The sequence below is a fragment of the Branchiostoma belcheri genome, unplaced genomic scaffold (assembly GCF_001625305.1).
Source record: "Branchiostoma belcheri isolate BF01 breed outbred unplaced genomic scaffold, Haploidv18h27 scaffold190, whole genome shotgun sequence".
In the NCBI taxonomy this organism is placed as follows: Eukaryota; Metazoa; Chordata; class Leptocardii; order Amphioxiformes; family Branchiostomatidae; genus Branchiostoma; species Branchiostoma belcheri.
The window spans coordinates 295,922-314,793 of NW_017803380.1; the positions used below are offsets into that span (position 1 = coordinate 295,922).

The 18,872-nt window shown below is 40.3% G+C and overlaps 1 protein-coding gene across 2 annotated transcripts in view; it reads right to left on the reverse strand.

The window, feature by feature from the left end:
* LOC109468077 (sphingomyelin phosphodiesterase 4-like) overlaps positions 1 to 12,959 on the reverse strand; it is a 19,479-nt gene extending 6,520 nt beyond the window's left edge. Inside the window, exons 1-11 of one of the 2 annotated variants that reach the window (XM_019766310.1) lie at positions 12,868 to 12,959; positions 12,435 to 12,518; positions 12,125 to 12,223; positions 10,998 to 11,114; positions 10,148 to 10,250; positions 9,616 to 9,801; positions 8,380 to 8,591; positions 6,954 to 7,013; positions 6,262 to 6,452; positions 4,667 to 4,864; positions 3,699 to 3,822 (exon numbers count right to left, since the gene is read on the reverse strand). In XM_019766310.1, coding sequence (XP_019621869.1) covers positions 3,699 to 3,822; positions 4,667 to 4,864; positions 6,262 to 6,452; positions 6,954 to 7,013; positions 8,380 to 8,591; positions 9,616 to 9,801; positions 10,148 to 10,250; positions 10,998 to 11,114; positions 12,125 to 12,223; positions 12,435 to 12,518; positions 12,868 to 12,909 — 1,416 coding nt within the window. In that variant the 5' untranslated portion in view covers positions 12,910 to 12,959. The remainder of the gene's footprint in view (positions 1 to 3,698; positions 3,823 to 4,666; positions 4,865 to 6,261; positions 6,453 to 6,953; positions 7,014 to 8,379; positions 8,592 to 9,615; positions 9,802 to 10,147; positions 10,251 to 10,997; positions 11,115 to 12,124; positions 12,224 to 12,434; positions 12,519 to 12,867) is intronic. The other variant, XM_019766311.1, reaches the window with a different exon arrangement.
* Between the last annotated feature and the right edge of the window lie 5,913 nt (positions 12,960 to 18,872).

Below are 18,872 nucleotides of genomic sequence, written 5' to 3' on the forward strand. Positions count from 1 at the left end.
AATCTCTTCTATGGCTTTGTCCCCAACATCTAAGTTTACAAACCTCGTGACATTCAACCAGGGCTTTAGCCAGCGCCCGTTTTACCGTCAATTGACGGTATTTTTTCCCGTCGGACGGTAAAAATTTAAGTCCTTACCGTCAACATTGACGGTCAAAAATCGTGGGTGAAGACATTAAACTTAGCAAAAAATGTAGCGAATTTGAATGAGCCACGGCGCGGGGTCTTTCCAAAGCGCGTCGCGTCTTTTCTAAAACGCCGCGGGCCCACACATTTCTTATTTAAATACGGCGGGAAACCTGACTTCAAGGAACGTGCCGATGTCTGTTAACTCGGTTCTTTTCTTCAATGTTGCTGTCTGTTTAAACAACATGTGCTAACGGCCACATAAGAACAATGGCTCGACTCAGACTCACGCTGGTAACTGTACATGACAATAAGATAAATAAACAACATGTGGCAACGAACAAAGAAATATCAAACGTTTTGAAAATATACTGTACTTGAATTTTCATACCATCGCAAGAAAACGGAGATCGATCTACGCAAAGTGGCTTTATCATTTATATAAACTTCGTTAAACCACCTTCGAAGACTTGAGCGGCAGCATAAAGATAAATTTTCTGGAGCCGATCGCTGAAGCAAGTTTTTGCCGGCGTACGTAACTCCCTCCGCGGCAAAATCCCATATGCCGTAGCGAAATCGCGTCTCAGCACTTCCCCAAATCAACTCCATGGCCGCTAAAGTCTGCAAATGAGGTTAAACTTCCTCATTTCGGTTGAGAAGCGAAGCTACTAGTATAAAATCATGTGCATGGCGGCCACTTTGTTTGCTACCCGAAGTCTTCCGAATGATCTAAATAAGGAAATCGTCGGAAATCTGAGCCACATCCCTCGCTGTCGGCATGCGCTCGGGGCTGGCTCGGTGGAAATCGGAGGCTGTGGCGTCAGGACTAGGTTTATTTGCATGGCTCGGGAAGCTGCCGCGGCTTGAATCGCAGCGGGATTTGGGCGCCGGGCGGGTCAAACAAAGGGAATATGAAGTTGTGAGGACCATAGTTTTTTTTTTTTCATTCTTCAAATTGCAGATTGTGTAATTTTTATCCTGAAATCTTGAAAATCTATCTGCAAATTGCAGACTGAAGACGGGTATTTAGAACACTGAATACATGAAGTGTGCGGGGGGGCATGATGTCGATCACCGGATCATGATTTTTTTTCGCGTTGACCCTGATTCAACCCTAAAATAATACTCGAAGAGAACTTCAAAAGTCATCTTTTACTAATCAGATATAATTGTTTACATTATAATCATTTGATCAACCTGATCTATTAAAAATTGTCAATGGAAAATACCTTGCCAAACAATGCAATACCTATTTAAGTTAATTAAACACTCACTCATTAATTAATTAATTTCCTAAATACAAAGACATGTTGGTGAAAGTTAGGCACCCAGGTAATATAAATAGTTCCACAGACAGCTATGTAGGCCGGAGCTTCTATTGCGTGCGATCTACGTTTGGTCAGAAATACACCCCCCCCCCCCAACCACACACACACACAAAAACACCGATCCGGGAACGCCTGAAAAGGAGGCTTTTAATAAGCTTTGCCTGCAGCGCCTTGATTGGTCGGACGTGTGACCCTCTGGACTGCCGGCTAATGGAAATCTGAACATCTAGACTAATCCACACTGCTAATGCTCATTGACATAATTTATGCAGTTTATTAAAATCCTTGATTACTGTGATTATAGACATGTCTTTATCAACATTTTTGGCAAATAATAAAATCAAGTTATTGTTCAAGACAAATTAAGTTTGTTTTGTCAGCAGCTTTGTTATGCAACATTAATAGAACTATGATTTTGAAATTAGCAACCATAATGGAAAGTATACAAACGTCCAAGGCATAAATGGTAAAAAGTGCACTCGCAACAACGACATCTAGCGACATGCGCCAATTAAAAACGGGTCTGCATGGCCGTCGCAACAACGACATCTAGCGACATGCGGTGACTTAGCATGTCTGCATGGCCGTTGAAGGGTGGAACCGTTGATCCATCCATCCGTTGATCCAATCTCAATCTCGTCTGAGTTACCATTTTCGCGCATGCGAAAATGGTAAAAAAAATCATGTTTACCGAAGGAAAACATATTGTTTTTACTCAGTTTCTTCCTCTTCTGTTCCAAACACTAACCACTGACCTGGCCAATGACATGATTTGTTGACATATGTCACCATGGTGACTGGCGTTGGGTTACATAATGTTGCAATTTCATGGTCTGCTCTGCTCCTGTCACCATATACTCGTAGCACAATGTACTACAAGTATATGGTGACAGGAGCAGATGTAATGTGTTTGAGTAAGAATTAACACTGGGCAGATCATGTCCAAAGGTAAACATTATGCATTTGCTTTGCAAATGTTACTTCAGATCTCTAGTTTAGGTTAAGTGTTTTAACAAGGATTACATGTATATTTAAAAGAACATATAGACATAAGATAAAGTTTGTATAGTCCCATAGCTGTTTTTAAGCAGTAGAGGGGGAGTTATTAATCCACTGTGACTAGGGTACGGTATTGGGAAGTGGAGCACACCACTTCCTTTTACCGCCCCAACCAAAGTCAGGTACCCATTTTACACCTGGGTGCAGTGAGTCATTTACACAACGTCTAGCCAGAAATGCCAGGAATCAAACCATTGATGTCTCAATCTCAAGTTCGTAAGCCAGAGTGTGTTTTTTTTTTTAACTGAAACTGGAGACAATTATTTGCCTTTTAAAACATCACCACATCCACATCCAGAGGTGAAGTGGGTTGGAAAGTTTTGTTGTTACAGCTCTCATATGTATGAATACAGATGAACACACAGATAGGATGTTACAACGAAGTTATCCCAACCTTGTTTAAAGTTAAAACTTTGACCACACCAATTTAATTTCTTGGTTAACGGTTAGCGGGCGGGCGAAAAAATAAAATAAAAACAGGCCTAGGCATCCTATTATGGCCCAAAATGGTACAATAGGAGCCATGAAGTCAACACACCAGGCTGGTTCAAAATTTAAACAATGAAATTTGAACTTTTAATGATACCATTGCATTGAAAGGTGGAATAACTGTAACAACTAGGATGAAAAGGACTGTTTTCAACTGTTCATGGCAAAATATGAGCATTTTGCAGTTGATTCTGAATTTTTATTTTTATTTGCAAATCAGAAAAAAATGAAGCGGGCGAATCCGTTAACCAAGAAATTAAATTGGTGTGGCCTTTTGGTCCAACACAAAAAATTCTCTCACCCAGCTCTCACCTAAAGCCAGGTTCCAAGAACACACATGGCCAAGCTCTGCCAGTTCAGAGGTGTCTCAACACATCCACAAAGAGTCACATGTACACTTTGTTTCACTTGACACTGTAAGGATTTTGGACACTGAACAAGACTATTTGTTGACAGGGGTGAAGGAAGCCATATACATCAGGGCCCATCACCCTTCATTGAATCTACATCGTCTACCAGATACCTTTGACCCAGTGTTGACGTCACACTTCAAAGAAACCACGTGACAAGCCTCGCTGGGTCAGTCTACTGAGGAAGACCAGAGTGCCTGGTCGAAAGCTCTAGGTGAGAGAATTTTTTTGTGTTGGAACAACGTTTTAACTTTAAACAAGATGAACTTTCATGATTTTATCCCTACCTTGGCGACCCTGAAGAGCATGTAGGCGTTGCGAGGTGAGCTGAGGTCCAGGCGGAAGACTCTGGTCAGGAAGATCTGGAACAAGCTGGTGTAGAACAGCAGGTTATCTGCAACAAACTGGGCCCTGGGAAAACACCACACATACTGTCATGTAAGTTCATCTGTGTTTGTAGTAATCATAGTAAAACATTGAACTTTATTCCAACACAAGGGTTACAGAGCGATCAAATTATCAGGATAATGAATGACCAATCACTTCACAACGTGATCTCGCGAGAGTTACGGTTTACAAACGAGATCACGTTGTGAAATGATTGGTCATACGCGAAAATTTGATCCCTCTGTAACCTGTGTGTTGGAATAAAGTTCAATGTTTTACTATGACCACACACACATTGGCAGGCGACTATGTACACTGTCAGGCTATGTACAAAGAACTTTGTTAATCGGATATAGGGATTTTCTTATATTACACAACTCTCTCACGACCTTGTTTTGATGTCAGAGCTTCTGGAGTAATGCTTCTCACCACTACCTGGTATATGTACCTAATAGATTGTGCTTTTGCGGCAAGAACACAATCCCAAACATGACCAAGTTTTTTGTATCTCATCCCGGTTCATCACTGGGGTTGATTTTATTATCCAGACTACTCCAAACCCATTAATTTGTCTGTTGTTCTCTCTGTATATTTTTTTTTTATTCCAACATGTAATCACAAGACGTGGTGACAGCACACTCAAGTTTTTTCAACTTATATTAATGCCGCCACCAACACAGGGGATAATACAATACTCATTTTCACCTGAGTTAAGTGAGGAAAGTCATGGAAAGTGCCTTTCCCAAGGGCACAAGATTGGTGGCATGTCAGGACTCAAACCCGGGACCTCTTGGTTCCAAGGCGTCGCCACGGAACGAGTCAGAATCATTCTCAACAAAAAAATAATCATGTTCCAAAGGCTGTTTACCACTTGTCAGGGCTCATCTTGTCCCTGCTGTCCCTGCCTGGAATGTTGGGTTTGCTGTGGTCCGAGTATCGCCAGGGCTGGACGTAACTCAGCCACGTCTCCAGCATCAGGCGGAAGGTGTGGTCTAACGGCCAGTGGTCAAACCCGTGACGCAGGAACGCGTACAGCTTTTTCTGCACAAACTGAGGGATGATCGCTCTGCAGAAAAGAGGGACGAATTTCTTTCATTTTAAATATCTGAACCCCTACTAGCAGTGTTCCAGGCAGTGTCTGTCTTTCTGTCATTTAATATACATGTACATAGCACGTTGGCAGAACGTACTGCGCCTGCGTAGAACCCTGTATTTTCACGGTTTTCGATGTATTTTTGGTCAACGTTGCATTAGAATTTTTTCCGACATAACATTTGGAAACTGCAGACGAGATGTTTTCCTTATGTGCGCGAATACGACCTTATATGAGACATTTTGCCGAAGTCCTATGTACAATACATTACGGGTTTCGCGCAGGTGCAGTACGTTCTGCCAACGTGCCCATGTACATGATTGTGTAATTTTGCCCAAGGCATCATCTCTGAATGACAAAAGTCGGCATGTGCATGCGCAGATAATGGGAAAAGACACATGTTGCACCACGAGACATTAGGGAGCAGGCGGAAACTATGAAGGATGGCACCCAGGGCAATTAAACTAAACTACTAGAAAAATTTGCCCCTCAAAATGCAGGAAACAGGGTCAAGATTTTAATTTTCACTGAGTGAGCTATGTTTTATTTTACTTGAGTCAGATTTTTACAAGACTTAAATAGCAAGCTGTCATTTTGAGGAGACAAGGCAGTATTTTGGTTGGTCTGGATGGGAGAGGGATTGAGACCTTTAAACATTTTTCCACCCCATGAATAGAAACCCTTCTAGTTCTGTAGACTTGCTGACCAGATGACAACATCATCAACATTGAATAAAATTTGCAAATTGGATGGGTGAAGTTTAGGTACATAGTGCTGTGTACTGGTTTGCTGGAACTACGAAGGACTTAGGTGCAACTCCAAAAAAACCTGAACATCTGGAACAACATGTAGTTCCTGACTTATTAAAAAATCATGTCATACTCCCCTTTTTATCCTAAACCACCTGAAATCTTCAAAAGTCGAAAATTTGCACTGCAGAATGAAGAAAATGCAATGCCATTGGGCATCGTCAAGTGTTGGCCTTGCTACAAAATTTTGCAGTAAAGATGCCCTATTTTCCATTGGGAAACATTAACTGAGAAGTTCCTTTAGTATTTTGTATATGCCATGGGTTTAGCTCAGGACTTACAAATCCGGACCTGAACCTAAACCTCTGCACTTGAATCCAGACCTGGACCTAAATGTGGGTTACTTTAGTTACACAGCACTAAGTATAGGAGCATCTAAGTCTCCTGTATTGAGTTAAATAATGTTAGCTACATGTAATGACGTTCACAGCATTTCTACCATCACAAGGTGTATGAGGAATTTCATTGTTAAAAGTAGGGTCCATCTCGATGTGATGAAACAATTTGAAATGGTTTACTGGTTATGCTAAACATACAAAAATACATGACACTGTGGCTGACCTTTTCAGTTCTTCAATAGGCGGTAGTGCAGGTGAGTGGTATGGTGATGTCACAGACACCTCCTTCACACTGTTGGAGAAGTAGTGCACATGTTTGACCAGCATCCTGACGATACGGACATGGTCCTTACTGGGCATGAAACTGTCCTTCAACTGCTGAGCAAGGTCACGGTAGGTCACATCTAGGGAGTTCTGAACAAAAACAAACAAAAACTTCTTACTTTTGACTTATACATTTTGCTGTTAGATATCTTTAGCAAACGTTTTCAGGTTTATGTTCTTCTTTTTGTACAGGTGGTATGCAGAAAAATCATATTCAGTTTGTAAAAAATTATCAACTTTTCTTCTTATGATTGAAATAATGACTTCATTTTTTATCATTTTTCATCATTATCTGTCAACCCTAGGGGTCGGGTAAGGCAGTTTTACTGAGTGCCATGACTATAGACTTTTTAGTTGTTACTTTTTACTGTAAATTTTTTACTATACTGTCTCAAACTTGATGTGGATCAGATTGGTACGTTTAGTGAATCTGTGGCTGAGATTTGCGAGGTATGTTTACAGTCATGAATCTGTGGCTGAGATCAGTGAGCTATGTTTACAGTCATGAATCTGTGGCTGAGATCAGTGAGCTATGTTTACAGTCATGAATCTGTGGCTGAGATCAGTGAGCTATGTTCACAGTGGACTTACACCACCCTGTGGGGTTGCTGACTTCCCTTCTGACTGTGCGGTGGGGATCCTCAGTGCGTTCTGATGGAACAGCAAACAAGTAAAGCAACACAACACACAAAGCTGAGTTAGTTACCACTTAGGCGTGTTAGTCAAACTATACCAAACAAGGTAAATCTACAAAAAAAAAAGCTTTAAAGGGGCACTATGTAACATTTCACACCAAAAATCAAAATTAATTTAAAAAAAATTCATGTGGTTGTAAAATCCACCTTTCAACAAATTTGCATAATATCTCACATTTCTGATATTTGTGGTTGACACTAAAACAGCCCACATGAGGTACACTCAGTTTGGGGTGCCACCACAAACTACCAGAATGTAAACAAACTATGGCTGACAACTGTGTTTCCTGCTTTTAAACACACTCAAAAGGCATAGTATTTGGCATCAACACTTGCCATTTCCAATGGAGTAAGGTTGATTCAGCTTAATATGAAAAGAAGTGATCAAAAATTGATTTCTTATATGTCCTATAATGTTACATAATGCTGCTTTAAGCCAAAGAAAGATTAAAACGAATGTCAAAGAAACTGTAAATTAAACTGTGCAAGCAAAATGTGCAGAACCAACAGTACTTAAAATCTGACATTACTCAAGTTAGTTAGCAAAACAAGACCAGCAATCAAATTCAAATGCAAATAAAAGATTTTACTAAAAAAATAAACTATAAGACATGCTCTAAAAGCAACAGGACTGCAGGAGACTGTGCGAGTCAGTAAAGCACTTTATATCATACCCGGGCCGCAATAACGTTCAATAACGGGTTCCGGACCGGGCCTTACTTTACGGTACGGTCAGGGCTTCCATTGATAGAATGATTCGAACGCATTTTGCACTAACTGCGTGCACCGCATTCGAAAATTCGAATACAGAATCCGGACATTGGAATTGATGTTGTTGCATTTTAGGGTTTAGTGGCACCAACTTTTGGCTCATCTTGCATTGAAGGGTGCATTTTCTTGGGTGGGTATGACATAAATAAAATACTACACGGTGTATTCCACATCGCCCTCGGTTCCGGCCCGACCGCGGGTCGGATCGCCCTCCGGCCGCAGATCCGACCCGCGGTTGGGCCGATACCTCAGGCAATACGGAATACCCCGTGTTGTATTCTATAGACCCTTCACAGTAGACATGGGGACACTATAGATAGGGCTCGTAATGTTTGGGTCAATGCAATGGCATATGCCAGGTTGTTCTCATGGAGAGGCAGGCACTCTAGAGTAGGCTGGACTGTAATCCAGTTGTATGGAAGTATTGTTTTGGGTGGTGCACAATCTGCACTGTACTAGTTGTATGTTAAAATATATATGTCAAAATGAGTGGGCAGAGATTATTGAGCACCATTTGATTGACAGGGGTTTGACCCGGTATCCAGTCTTACCTGGTTTAACCAAAACTCGGTCACAATCTGTAGAAAACTCTCCGACAGCCAGCACTCGTGCACGCCGGTATCGCCCGTGGCCACGCCCTGGCTGATGAGCGCTCGCCTGACCAGCACGTTGGCGTGCGGACTTCCGTAGGGGGAGGACAGGCCGTGATGGTACGGTCCGGCGGGGGACTGTTGTCTGACATGGCTGGGGGAGTGGGGGCTGCCTGTACAGGAGACACATACACATTATGCCCTTGGGACGTTGTGCCCTTGGGAAAGGCACTTTACACGAATTTCCTCACTCCACCCAGGTGTGAATGGGTACCTAACTTCGGTTGGGGAAAGTCGTATTGAGGTCACCTTGTGGCGCCGAATGGCAGCCGCACAGACCCTTGCGACAGTTCCACAAAAATGATTGTGGAACAAATATGTGTATTATTTGTATTATTTGATTGTTGTAATTGTTGTGATTTGTATTGATTATTATGTGATACCCTGCACCAATTCAGCCGTATAAAGGCTGCGACTGCACGGGTACTGTTTGGACAATAAAACCATTTATTATTAGGTCACACTCAGTCTGAATTCATCTTATGGATGACATCCTCTGAAGACCCCCAAACTAGTGCGAATGAAAGAAAAAATCCAGCCAACAAAAGGCAGCTTATCTACAGGAACACAAACTGGCATAATTTGTGGATTTGCGGTAGTAGCAGTACATGACTAATTTTCATGCGATGCTAAAAATATGTGTTGACAATTATTGAAAATGACAATCTAGATGAGAACATCTCAAATTATTTATCATTTTTATATTTACAGGTCTGGTGTAAGAATCTTGCCTAAGGCTACACCAACTTAATTTCTTGGTTAACGGATTCGCCCGCTTCATTTTTTTCTGATTTGCATAAATTCAAAATCAACTGCAAAATGCTCATATTTTGCCCTTAACAGTTGGAAACAGTCCTTTTCTTCCTAGTTGTTACAGTTATTCCATCTTTCAATGCAATGGTATCATTAAAAGTTCAAAATTCATTGTTTAAATTGTCAACCAGCCTGGTGTGTTGACTTCATGGCTCCTATCATACCATTTTGGGCCATAATAGGATGCCTAGGCCTGTTTTTTTTTTGCCCGCCCGCTCCATTATTTTTCTAGAAAAATCTGCTAACCAAGAAATTAAATTGGTGTGGCCTAATATACAATGTATATGTATTGCTTTAAATGCACATTGTACAATAAGTGGTTACCAATAGGACTGGCAGTGTTGGGTAGTGTGGGTGCCTCTCCCTCCACTGGTAGGAAGTGGTTGAGGTAGTCCTCCAGCAGGCACGGGTACAGCATGTCTGCCGGCAGGACCCAGTTGTTCATCACCTTGTGGTTCTGGGGATGAGCCATGAAGTACGCAAACTGGAAGAAGAAAAACTCAAACGCATCTTGGGGGAGAGAAGTCAAGGATAATAATAATAATAATAAATGGTTTTCCAAACAATATACCCGTGCAGTCGCAGCTTTTTATATTGCTGAAATGATGCAGGGTATCACATAATAATACACGACACATATATTTGCTCCACAGATTTTTTTGTGGAACTGTCACAAGGGTCTGTGCGGCTGCCATTCGACGCCACCAGGTGACTTCACCGTAAAGTGCAGCCTGGTCCGGAACACCGATATCGAAGGTTATCGCGGCCCGGGTATGATATAAGGGCAGTTATCACACAGGTTGGAACACCAGTATTGAACACCTAGCTATAACATAAGGACTGTTGTAAAGGATACTGAGAGACAGGAAGTTGGCTGGACGTCCGTGCTGTAACATCTGTAGTTTGTTGCTGTAAAACACAGGAACAGCTCCTTCCTGTAACGCCAGCCTGGTGGGCATCTAGGGGGGAGGGGGGCATGTCAGTCAGTCATACATGTAGTCTTTTTAGTGACTAGTAACCAGAGTGCAATGATATGAACTACATGTGTGATATCTATGCTTATACGAACTTGATATAATACATTTATTCATAATCATCATGGATTACTAGGCAGGGCTGGAAATACTGGGTGCATGTGCACCTTAGTGCACCCAAATTTTGACCTGTGCACCCAATTTTTTTCTGTGTGTGCACCAGTGCACCCAAATATTTTCAAAGGTTTACATAATATGTAAAGGATGTTAAATGTATAGTAGTATCTAAGTGTCAGAAAAATAATAAAATCATATTGTTGTAGGTGTTAAGAAATGAAGCATAACTAGCCCCTGCTGACATTCTACTTATTCTATTTTATAATGTACACCCAAAATGTTTTGCTGCTCCAGTGCAACTATTCAAAAATGAATTTCCAGCCCTGCTAGGCATTGTCAGATAGTTATGACTAAAAGTTTAAATGTCATTATTTTGACTAATATATCAAAATTTATAATAAGTATGAGGTATGATTTTTGATGCCCTATGAAAATGTAATTTCAGGCCAGCTGATTTATTCCTTCAGTTACATTATGTAGAAAATGTACATGTACAATGCACTTCATGGATGTATACTTCAAGTGCACTACCACCTGAGGCAGATAGATGGCACTGCTGTACTATAGTAAGCCATAACTGAGTCATAGAGTTAAAACGATCACTGAACAGCTTACTGGTAAACATGTCAAAGGGAATTCATATCTGATGAAGGCATCAGACTGCAGCTTGTAGAAGAGTCTGAACATGGGACCTCCTGGACACAGGAATGCTTTTACTGCATTGAACTCCACCTAGAGGGAATAGGAACATAGGGGATAGGGTTATATTGTTACAACAGTTACTACAATTTAGAGAAGTAACATTTGCAGAGCAATTGCATAATGTTTACCTTCGGACATGATCTGCATGCCCTGTTAATTCTTACTCAAACACATTCACATACATGTACTACGAATATATGGTGACAGGAGCAGAGCAGACCATGAAATTACAACATTATGTATAACCCAACACCAGTCACCACGGTGACAGACGTCAACAAACCATGTCATTGGCCAGGTCAGAGGTTAGTGTTTGGAACAGAAGAGGAAGAAACTGAGTAAAAACAATATGTTTTCCTTCGGTAAACATAACAATGTTCTAGCCAGCATCCGGCTTTCCGACATTTGGAATATACAACTGACACTCTACCTATGTACCCGGGGGAGCCGACATCTAAAATACCAAACTATATAGTATATGTAAACACTAGAACAGCTACATACACTCTATCATTTTTCCCATTGGCCTGTATTATTCCCCAGTGAAATGCCCTTCCTGGCACGGTGGTGACTGTTGAGTTGTTCCGTGTCGGCCAGCAGGCCTGCCCACCCTATCCCAGGTCCCAACTTTACCATCCTAACTTTACCCGTCATATGTTGCAATGAAGAAACATTCCTTGTTTGTGAATGGTTTAGTCCAAGCTGGCATGCATGCATGGGGGCCTGCATGGGGGGTCCCGACAACGCTTTCTAAATTTTTACAGCTCTCTAAATTCTGATTTAGCTCTCGATTATGCTTTACAATAAATTTCAAATGGCTACAACACATTACGTAGAATTCAAACGGCGAATACGCTCTATGCAAAATGCGCCAATTACGCTCTATGTTCAATTAGAGCGGTCCGTCTATGCTCTACGTAAAGTTAAAACGACCGATTACGCTCTACGGAAAAGGGCATGCGGGCCCCCATGCACACTGGTCATGATTGCATTACTTTCAAACACCATGTAGAACTGGAAATATGATGATGATGACTCACTGGTTGTGTTTTCCTGTTCAGAGTTTTCAGCCCCCATCCTGTGTAGTAGTTAAACCCAAAGATATTCTCTAGTAAAGTGGTGTAGATGGAATGAAGGTCCTGTATAAAAAGACAGAAACATTTAATTTGTATCAAAGTCTAATCATTGAAGAACAATCTCCGAACATTTACATGTGTGTTGAAGTTTTGACAGAAACGTTTCTAGCTTTGTACCAAACTGTTCAATCATTAAGTAAAGTATATAATGTCACTGTACTAAATTATTAGTATATAAATGTAATGCCCCTAGTAAGTGCTAGTGTTGACATACCTTGGTGTGATGTTCATCAATGATTTTGGCCAGTTCTGTGCATCTTTGTGGGATGTTTTGGGCCAAGGCTGCATTAAACTTGGTCTGAAAGTTAGAAGATATAACTAATAGTTAAGTCAGCTCTAAGGAGTTTTGTGTTTCGCGTCGGGTGTCCGAATGTTTAAGAACAAAACCCGACTGACTCCTATCTCTTAGCAACTATATTAACATTATAAGTGGCATAGAAAAACATCTCGACCGGAGATGATATGTATAAAGTTCGTTAACTTTTAGAGGGAGGGGGGCATCAAAATATTTGAATAACGAACACTGTAGTCACTCAGCATGTCTTCATGTTGCCATCGCACGTAAAATTCACCAGTTAACATCAATTAACATCTACAGAGAAGCTGCGAAATTATCTTAAAAGCGAAAAATGGACGTTTTATTCTACCTGAATACTGGAAAACCCGCCACTGACGCTGGGCGCCACCATCTTGGTTGGATCTTTTGATCTTTTGGTCCTGATGACCCAAAATTGTCGCGGTACGAAAAATATCTTACGTGGTGTCTGCTAAATTTCTGTCATCTCGTATGACATTGAATAATACACATAGAAAAAAATGTATAGTTTTGCTTTAGAAAATCTTCCGTAAGATTTTAGTCTAAGAATAGAGCTGACATGTAACGTTAGAGACAGAATTTTGCCAAATTATAATAACCAAAATCGAAGGTCAGCAGATGATACCATTATTATATGGGGGTTTATAGGAAACATTAAAAAAGTCAAAGGAATCACGTCTTATCACAAAAATCACTTAATAAAACAATCATGGAATACTTTCTTAGATATATGATTCAGCTATATCAGACAGTTTTTGAAATCATACAGCGTAGCGGTAACGTTACATATATAGTGAGAATCAAGAAATCTCAATATACCGTTCCCCATGATATCAGTGGGCTCGTCTACACCCATATGCCAACGTTACTCAGAAGCAGCTTCGCTCTTTGATCACTGAGAACTGCCTGACGCCGGAACATCGTGTCTGCTGCGAATTTACAATGCTTTTCATTGAAGACATCTCTTTCTGATAGAGTTGCTCCATTTTCTCCATGAAGCAGTGAAGGATACGTGCAAGTAGAATACCAGGTGGGCGTGTCTTCTTTATATATGCAATTGATCGTTTATTATTTGAAGAGATTGTGAGTGTGTGTGTGTGTGTGTGTGTGTTTGTTTGTTTGTTTGTGTGTGTGTTTGTGTACGTGTGTGTGTGTGTGTGTGTGTCTGTGTGTTAGTGAGTGTGTGTTTGTGTGGGATGGGGGGGGGTTGGTTGGTTGGTTGGTTGGTTGGTTGGTTGGTTGGAGGGTTGGTTGGTTGGTTGGTTGGTTGGTTGAGTGGGTGAGTGTGTGGTCGTGACTGTTTTTACATGCAGTTTCTCAGTGTAAAAGCATTGGACCTAGACCCTAAAAGCATGGAGTTAGAATACAGTATTTTAACTCCACATGATAAAAGCCATCTACCTGTGACAAAAATGTTGCTCTTCACTATGATCCCTCTTGGATTAGCACAACCATGTCACAGTACCTTGTCATTCAGAGACCTGGTTGCACGACCATCACCAACACCTATTTTCTCAATTTTGCTCATTTTGCAGCTGCTTTGTACGATTTGGTCGAAAAATTTTGCTGGTTATATATATATGGCTTTAACGCACATTGGTACGGTACATTGGTACATTGGTTGGTTGGGACGGTAGTTGGTACATTGAACCAATTCACAAACCATTTATAGGCCATGCCATGCTTGACTTTTTGTGGTCTCCATGCAAATGCCATGCCATGCTTGACTGTTTCACTTTGTGCCATGGTCTTTTATGATTCACATTCATATTCTCATATAGTAGTCAAGTGCATAGTCAATACCGCCACATCAAAATTATCCTGTATCAGTCTTAATACACGAAAGAAAAATATCGTTTTCTTGCAACTGCATAAATTATGTAGATGCTCGTCTAAGCTCGGGAGTTCGTACCCCGATGTTGGTGTTCCTTTTTAATTTAATTTCTTCTTTTAAACATCAGATGTTTTGCTTTTTTATTTTTCTTACTCAGGAATGTCAATAAGATAAATTTTTACTCTTTTGTATTTTTGCACTTTGCTGCTTCGTCTGGCATGTCTTGGCAAGCTACTTGAGTTTGCCGGTTCAAATCCTGCTGTCAACATTATTTTAATTTTCTTTTTAACAAGTCTGAAATGCCAGTTCTTTTAAAAGTTCTCCCGGGTTGGCGATGCCTTCATTTAGTTTTTTCCTGAGGCTGGCCCAGCTTTTTTAAAAGCTTTTCTTGTTTGTTTGGAAATGGACTGTTGCCTTGGTGCTCGACATGACATTAGATGAAATAAAATTGAGATGACAGAAAAAAATTCAGGCCGGCTCAAACACTGACAGGCTGACATCTTCTTCCCTTGTGATTATCATTAATTTACTCCCTGAGGATCAATTAAGGCCACAGCAAGCTATTTTTATGGATGACATCAGCGCGCGCATTAATTTTCACCTGATTTGGGAAAAAAAAAACAAATTTTGTTGCCTTCTGACAGTGGTCAATATGCCAAGATGTCTGTTGCCATGCCGGAAGGTGGAGGGCAGACAACTATGAAGAGAGGAGACAAGAAAAGGCTCTGAGTTAATGTTTTGTTTCTTACTTTGATGCAGTGATATGTGATGTTGGCTGTGTATATGTGATGCTCCCACTAAATCAAAACCATTTGTACAATGATTGAGTCAAAATTTTAAAATGTAGGAACCTTTTTTTTTTTTTTTTGCCCGCTCGCATTAGATTTGGGGTCTGCGGAGGATGTCATCCATAAAATTTACTTGCTGTGGCCAAAAGTGGGTTTTTCAGATACTAGTAGGGTTTTCAGTAAAAAACTTTCACTTCCAGATGAACAAATTGACACGTTGCTCTTTGATGAGCCCACCTTGTGAAGTCATACATAACATAATGCATTATTTGAAAAAAATTGGCATAGAAAGAAAAAGAGATTTCCAAGAAATTTAAGGGTATAACTGAATTACTCTGTAATTCCCAAGTTGTCAACGATTTTGAAGTGATACTATATAAGATTTTTGCGCCAAAACTGTAAATAGAAAATTAATTGAAATTTTCTCATCGAGATTGTCATTTTCAATAACTTTCAACATTAGCACTTTTAGCTGGTGTGTTATGCCGAAAGGCGGTTATACCGGCTATACAGATACAGATACAGAACATATTATTAGCGTCACTATATCGCTTTTCCAGCGACTCTGCGCAGCAAAAGACTACGTTGCGCCAGGCCTGCTTTTTTTAAGGCTCCTGGAAGGAAAATAAAGTGAACAAACAGCAATTTTTTATTCGGGTATCTTTGGCAGCTGCAACAAGCTTTTACAACGCAATGACGTTGATCTTAGCCACACTGCAAAAACCATAAGGCCTTGACAAGTATGTTTTATGGATGTCATGTTTTGTGGCCTAAACAAGGAATTTTTTTGCCTCATCATATTAGGTTTGGAGTCTTTGGAGGATTTCATCCATAAAATTTACTTGCTGTGGCCTTGACCACATTGACACAGAGTTTGATCTAAATGTAGATGCAATTTCTCATGTAAATATCCCACGAAACTTTGCCGATAAAAGCCATCCAAATGCCTTTGGTAAAATCCTAAGCGACCTTTGTATCCAATCTGACCTCCGCATTCTTAACGGACGGATTCTAGGTGATCTGAACGGCAAATACACGTGCTACCAACCGAAAGGCTGTAGCACAGTTGACTACGCCATCACTAACAGTTCCCTTCTCCACACGATTAATACTTTCAAAGTTCACACCCTGACCGATGTATCTGACCACTGTATGATTTCTCTGAATATCAGCGCGGACACCTGGTCAGTTAAAAACACAGCATCGCAAAAAAGTAAACTACAGCATATACCGAAACGGTTCATCTGGGGTCCAGACTCCAGAGAAAAATTCCTTAAAGCTTTAAACAGTTCACCTATCTCTAAGAAGATGGAGGGTTTTTATCCGACAACCATGAACCCAATTTAAACATCGATAATAACGTTCAAAACATTCAAGAAATATTAGAGTCGGCTGCGAAAGCATACGCTACAAATGAAATGTACTAAAAGGACAAGTAGGCCAAAAGCGAACAAGAAATGGTTCGATAAAAGTTGCTACGTCTTCAGGAATGAACTAAAAAACTTGAGATACCTTCTAATACAAAACCCAAAAAATCCGTTTCTGAGAGGTAGCTATTTTAAAAAGAAAAAGGAGTATAATAAACTTATCCGAATGCGCAAAAGAGAACATGAAAATAGTTGTCTAGAACAATTAGCAAATCTACAAGAAAACAACCCCACTGCGTTCTGGAACTTACTTAAAAAACTAAAAAAGACAATACCACACCCCAAGAAGATATTCCAAGTGACACATGGGTGGAACATTTTAAAGCCCTCCATGATAAATCCAGACAACAACGTCAAGCCTTCGACCTTGCCTTTGAAAAAGATATATTATGCAAATTAGATACGTTGCGGAAAGGTGAGGCAAATCCGAGTCCGCTAGATGACCCAGTAACGGAATTAGAAATAAATAATGCTATACACCTGTTAAAAAATAAAAAAGCAAGTGGAGAAGACATGATAACTAATGAAATGATTAAAGCAGGGAAATCAATCTTACTGGCACCGTTAGTTAAATTATTCAATCAGATTCTGTCAAAAAGAAATTTCCCCAAAGAATGGTCGAAAGGTTATATTGTTCCCATTTTTAAATCGGGTAGAAAGGACGAAGTGAACAACTATCGTGGAATATCGATATCTAGCTGCCTGGGCAAATTATTTACATCAGTGTTAAACAGAAGAATATCGACATTCCTAGAAGAGAACAAACTCATCAAACCAAACCAAACGGGCTTCCGGAAAAACTACAGAACTTCAGACAACATTTTCATACTTAAAACATTAATCTCAAAATATAGTCAATCGGGAAAACGTTTGTACGCTTGCTTTGTAGATCTCTCCAAAGCTTTTGATTCAATTTGGCACGAAGGTTTATTTTTCAAACTTCTATCTAAAGGCATATCCGGCAAGTGTTTTAGTATCATCCAAAGTCTTTATAACCAATCCGAAGCACGCGTTAAAACTATTGGCGGTTTAACAGAGAGCTTCCCTGTCCAGATTGGTGTCCGTCAAGGCTGCGTATTGAGTCCAACTTTATTCAACCTCTATATCAGTGACCTTGTTAACGACTTAAATATGGCAGACATTAACGCACCGCTATTACACCACTCAAAAGTAACAAGTTTGCTATATGCCGATGACATTGTCTTGCTGTCCGAAAGTCAACAAGGCCTGCAAAATGCAATAGACACGCTTGGTAGATACTGCCAAAAGTGGAAACTAACTGTCAACCTAAATAAAACAAAGATTATTATATTTAATAAGAAAGGACACACCTTTTCAAAACTTAGCTTTAAATTATTCTCCAAAGACATAGAAGTAGTTTCGTCTTATTCTTACTTAGGTGTAGTCTTTACAGCTGGATGTAACTTTAACACAGCGATAGAAATTACTACAAAAGAAGGCCTTACGAGCGTTGTTTAGTATTAAATGTACTCTAGGAGACACTAGGGCGCCTATATCAGTGTACTGTAAGCTTTTTGATCAGTGTGTTGTCCCTATATTACTGTACGGGGCGGACGTGTGGTGCAACAGCAGATTAAATGATAATTCGCCGCTTGAACAAACACACTTAAAATTCTGTAAACAAATTCTAGGATTAAGAAGAAACGCTAGTAACTATGCCAGTAGAGCTGAACTTGGCCGCTTCCCCCTATGGATTGAAGCGTATTGTAGAATGTACAGTTATTATTATAGATTAGTTAGAAATGTTCCCGTTGAAAGTATTCAGTATGAAGCTTACATAGTACAAAAAGACCTTGTTAGAAGTAAAGTACCCTGTTGGTTGTTGAACATGAAGACAATTTTAGAGGAGTCCGGCTATGCCTGCCTATATACACATGACTATATTAACAAACCATTCCATCTACATGAACTAAGACAAAGATTAAAAGATATATTCATCCAGAAATTCAACTCAGCACTACAAGCACAAGGACAAAGGAAAAATCAAGGCAACAAACTGAGAACATACAAAACATTCAAAGTACTATACGACAGAGAACCATATTTAGACATCTTATTTTTTTTTTTAAACCGAATTTAACGTCATTTTTTCCCCAACCGGGGGTTAGACGTGCTTGCACCAAGTACAAGTCTTTTTTTTGAAGCAGGATTTTTACGGCTGGATGCTCTTCCTAACGCCAACCCAAACCCTAGTAGGGGCCTGGGGATCCCTCTAACTGAGGGGGGAAATGCACTGTTAGGTGCCTTTCCCAAGGGCACAACGTCT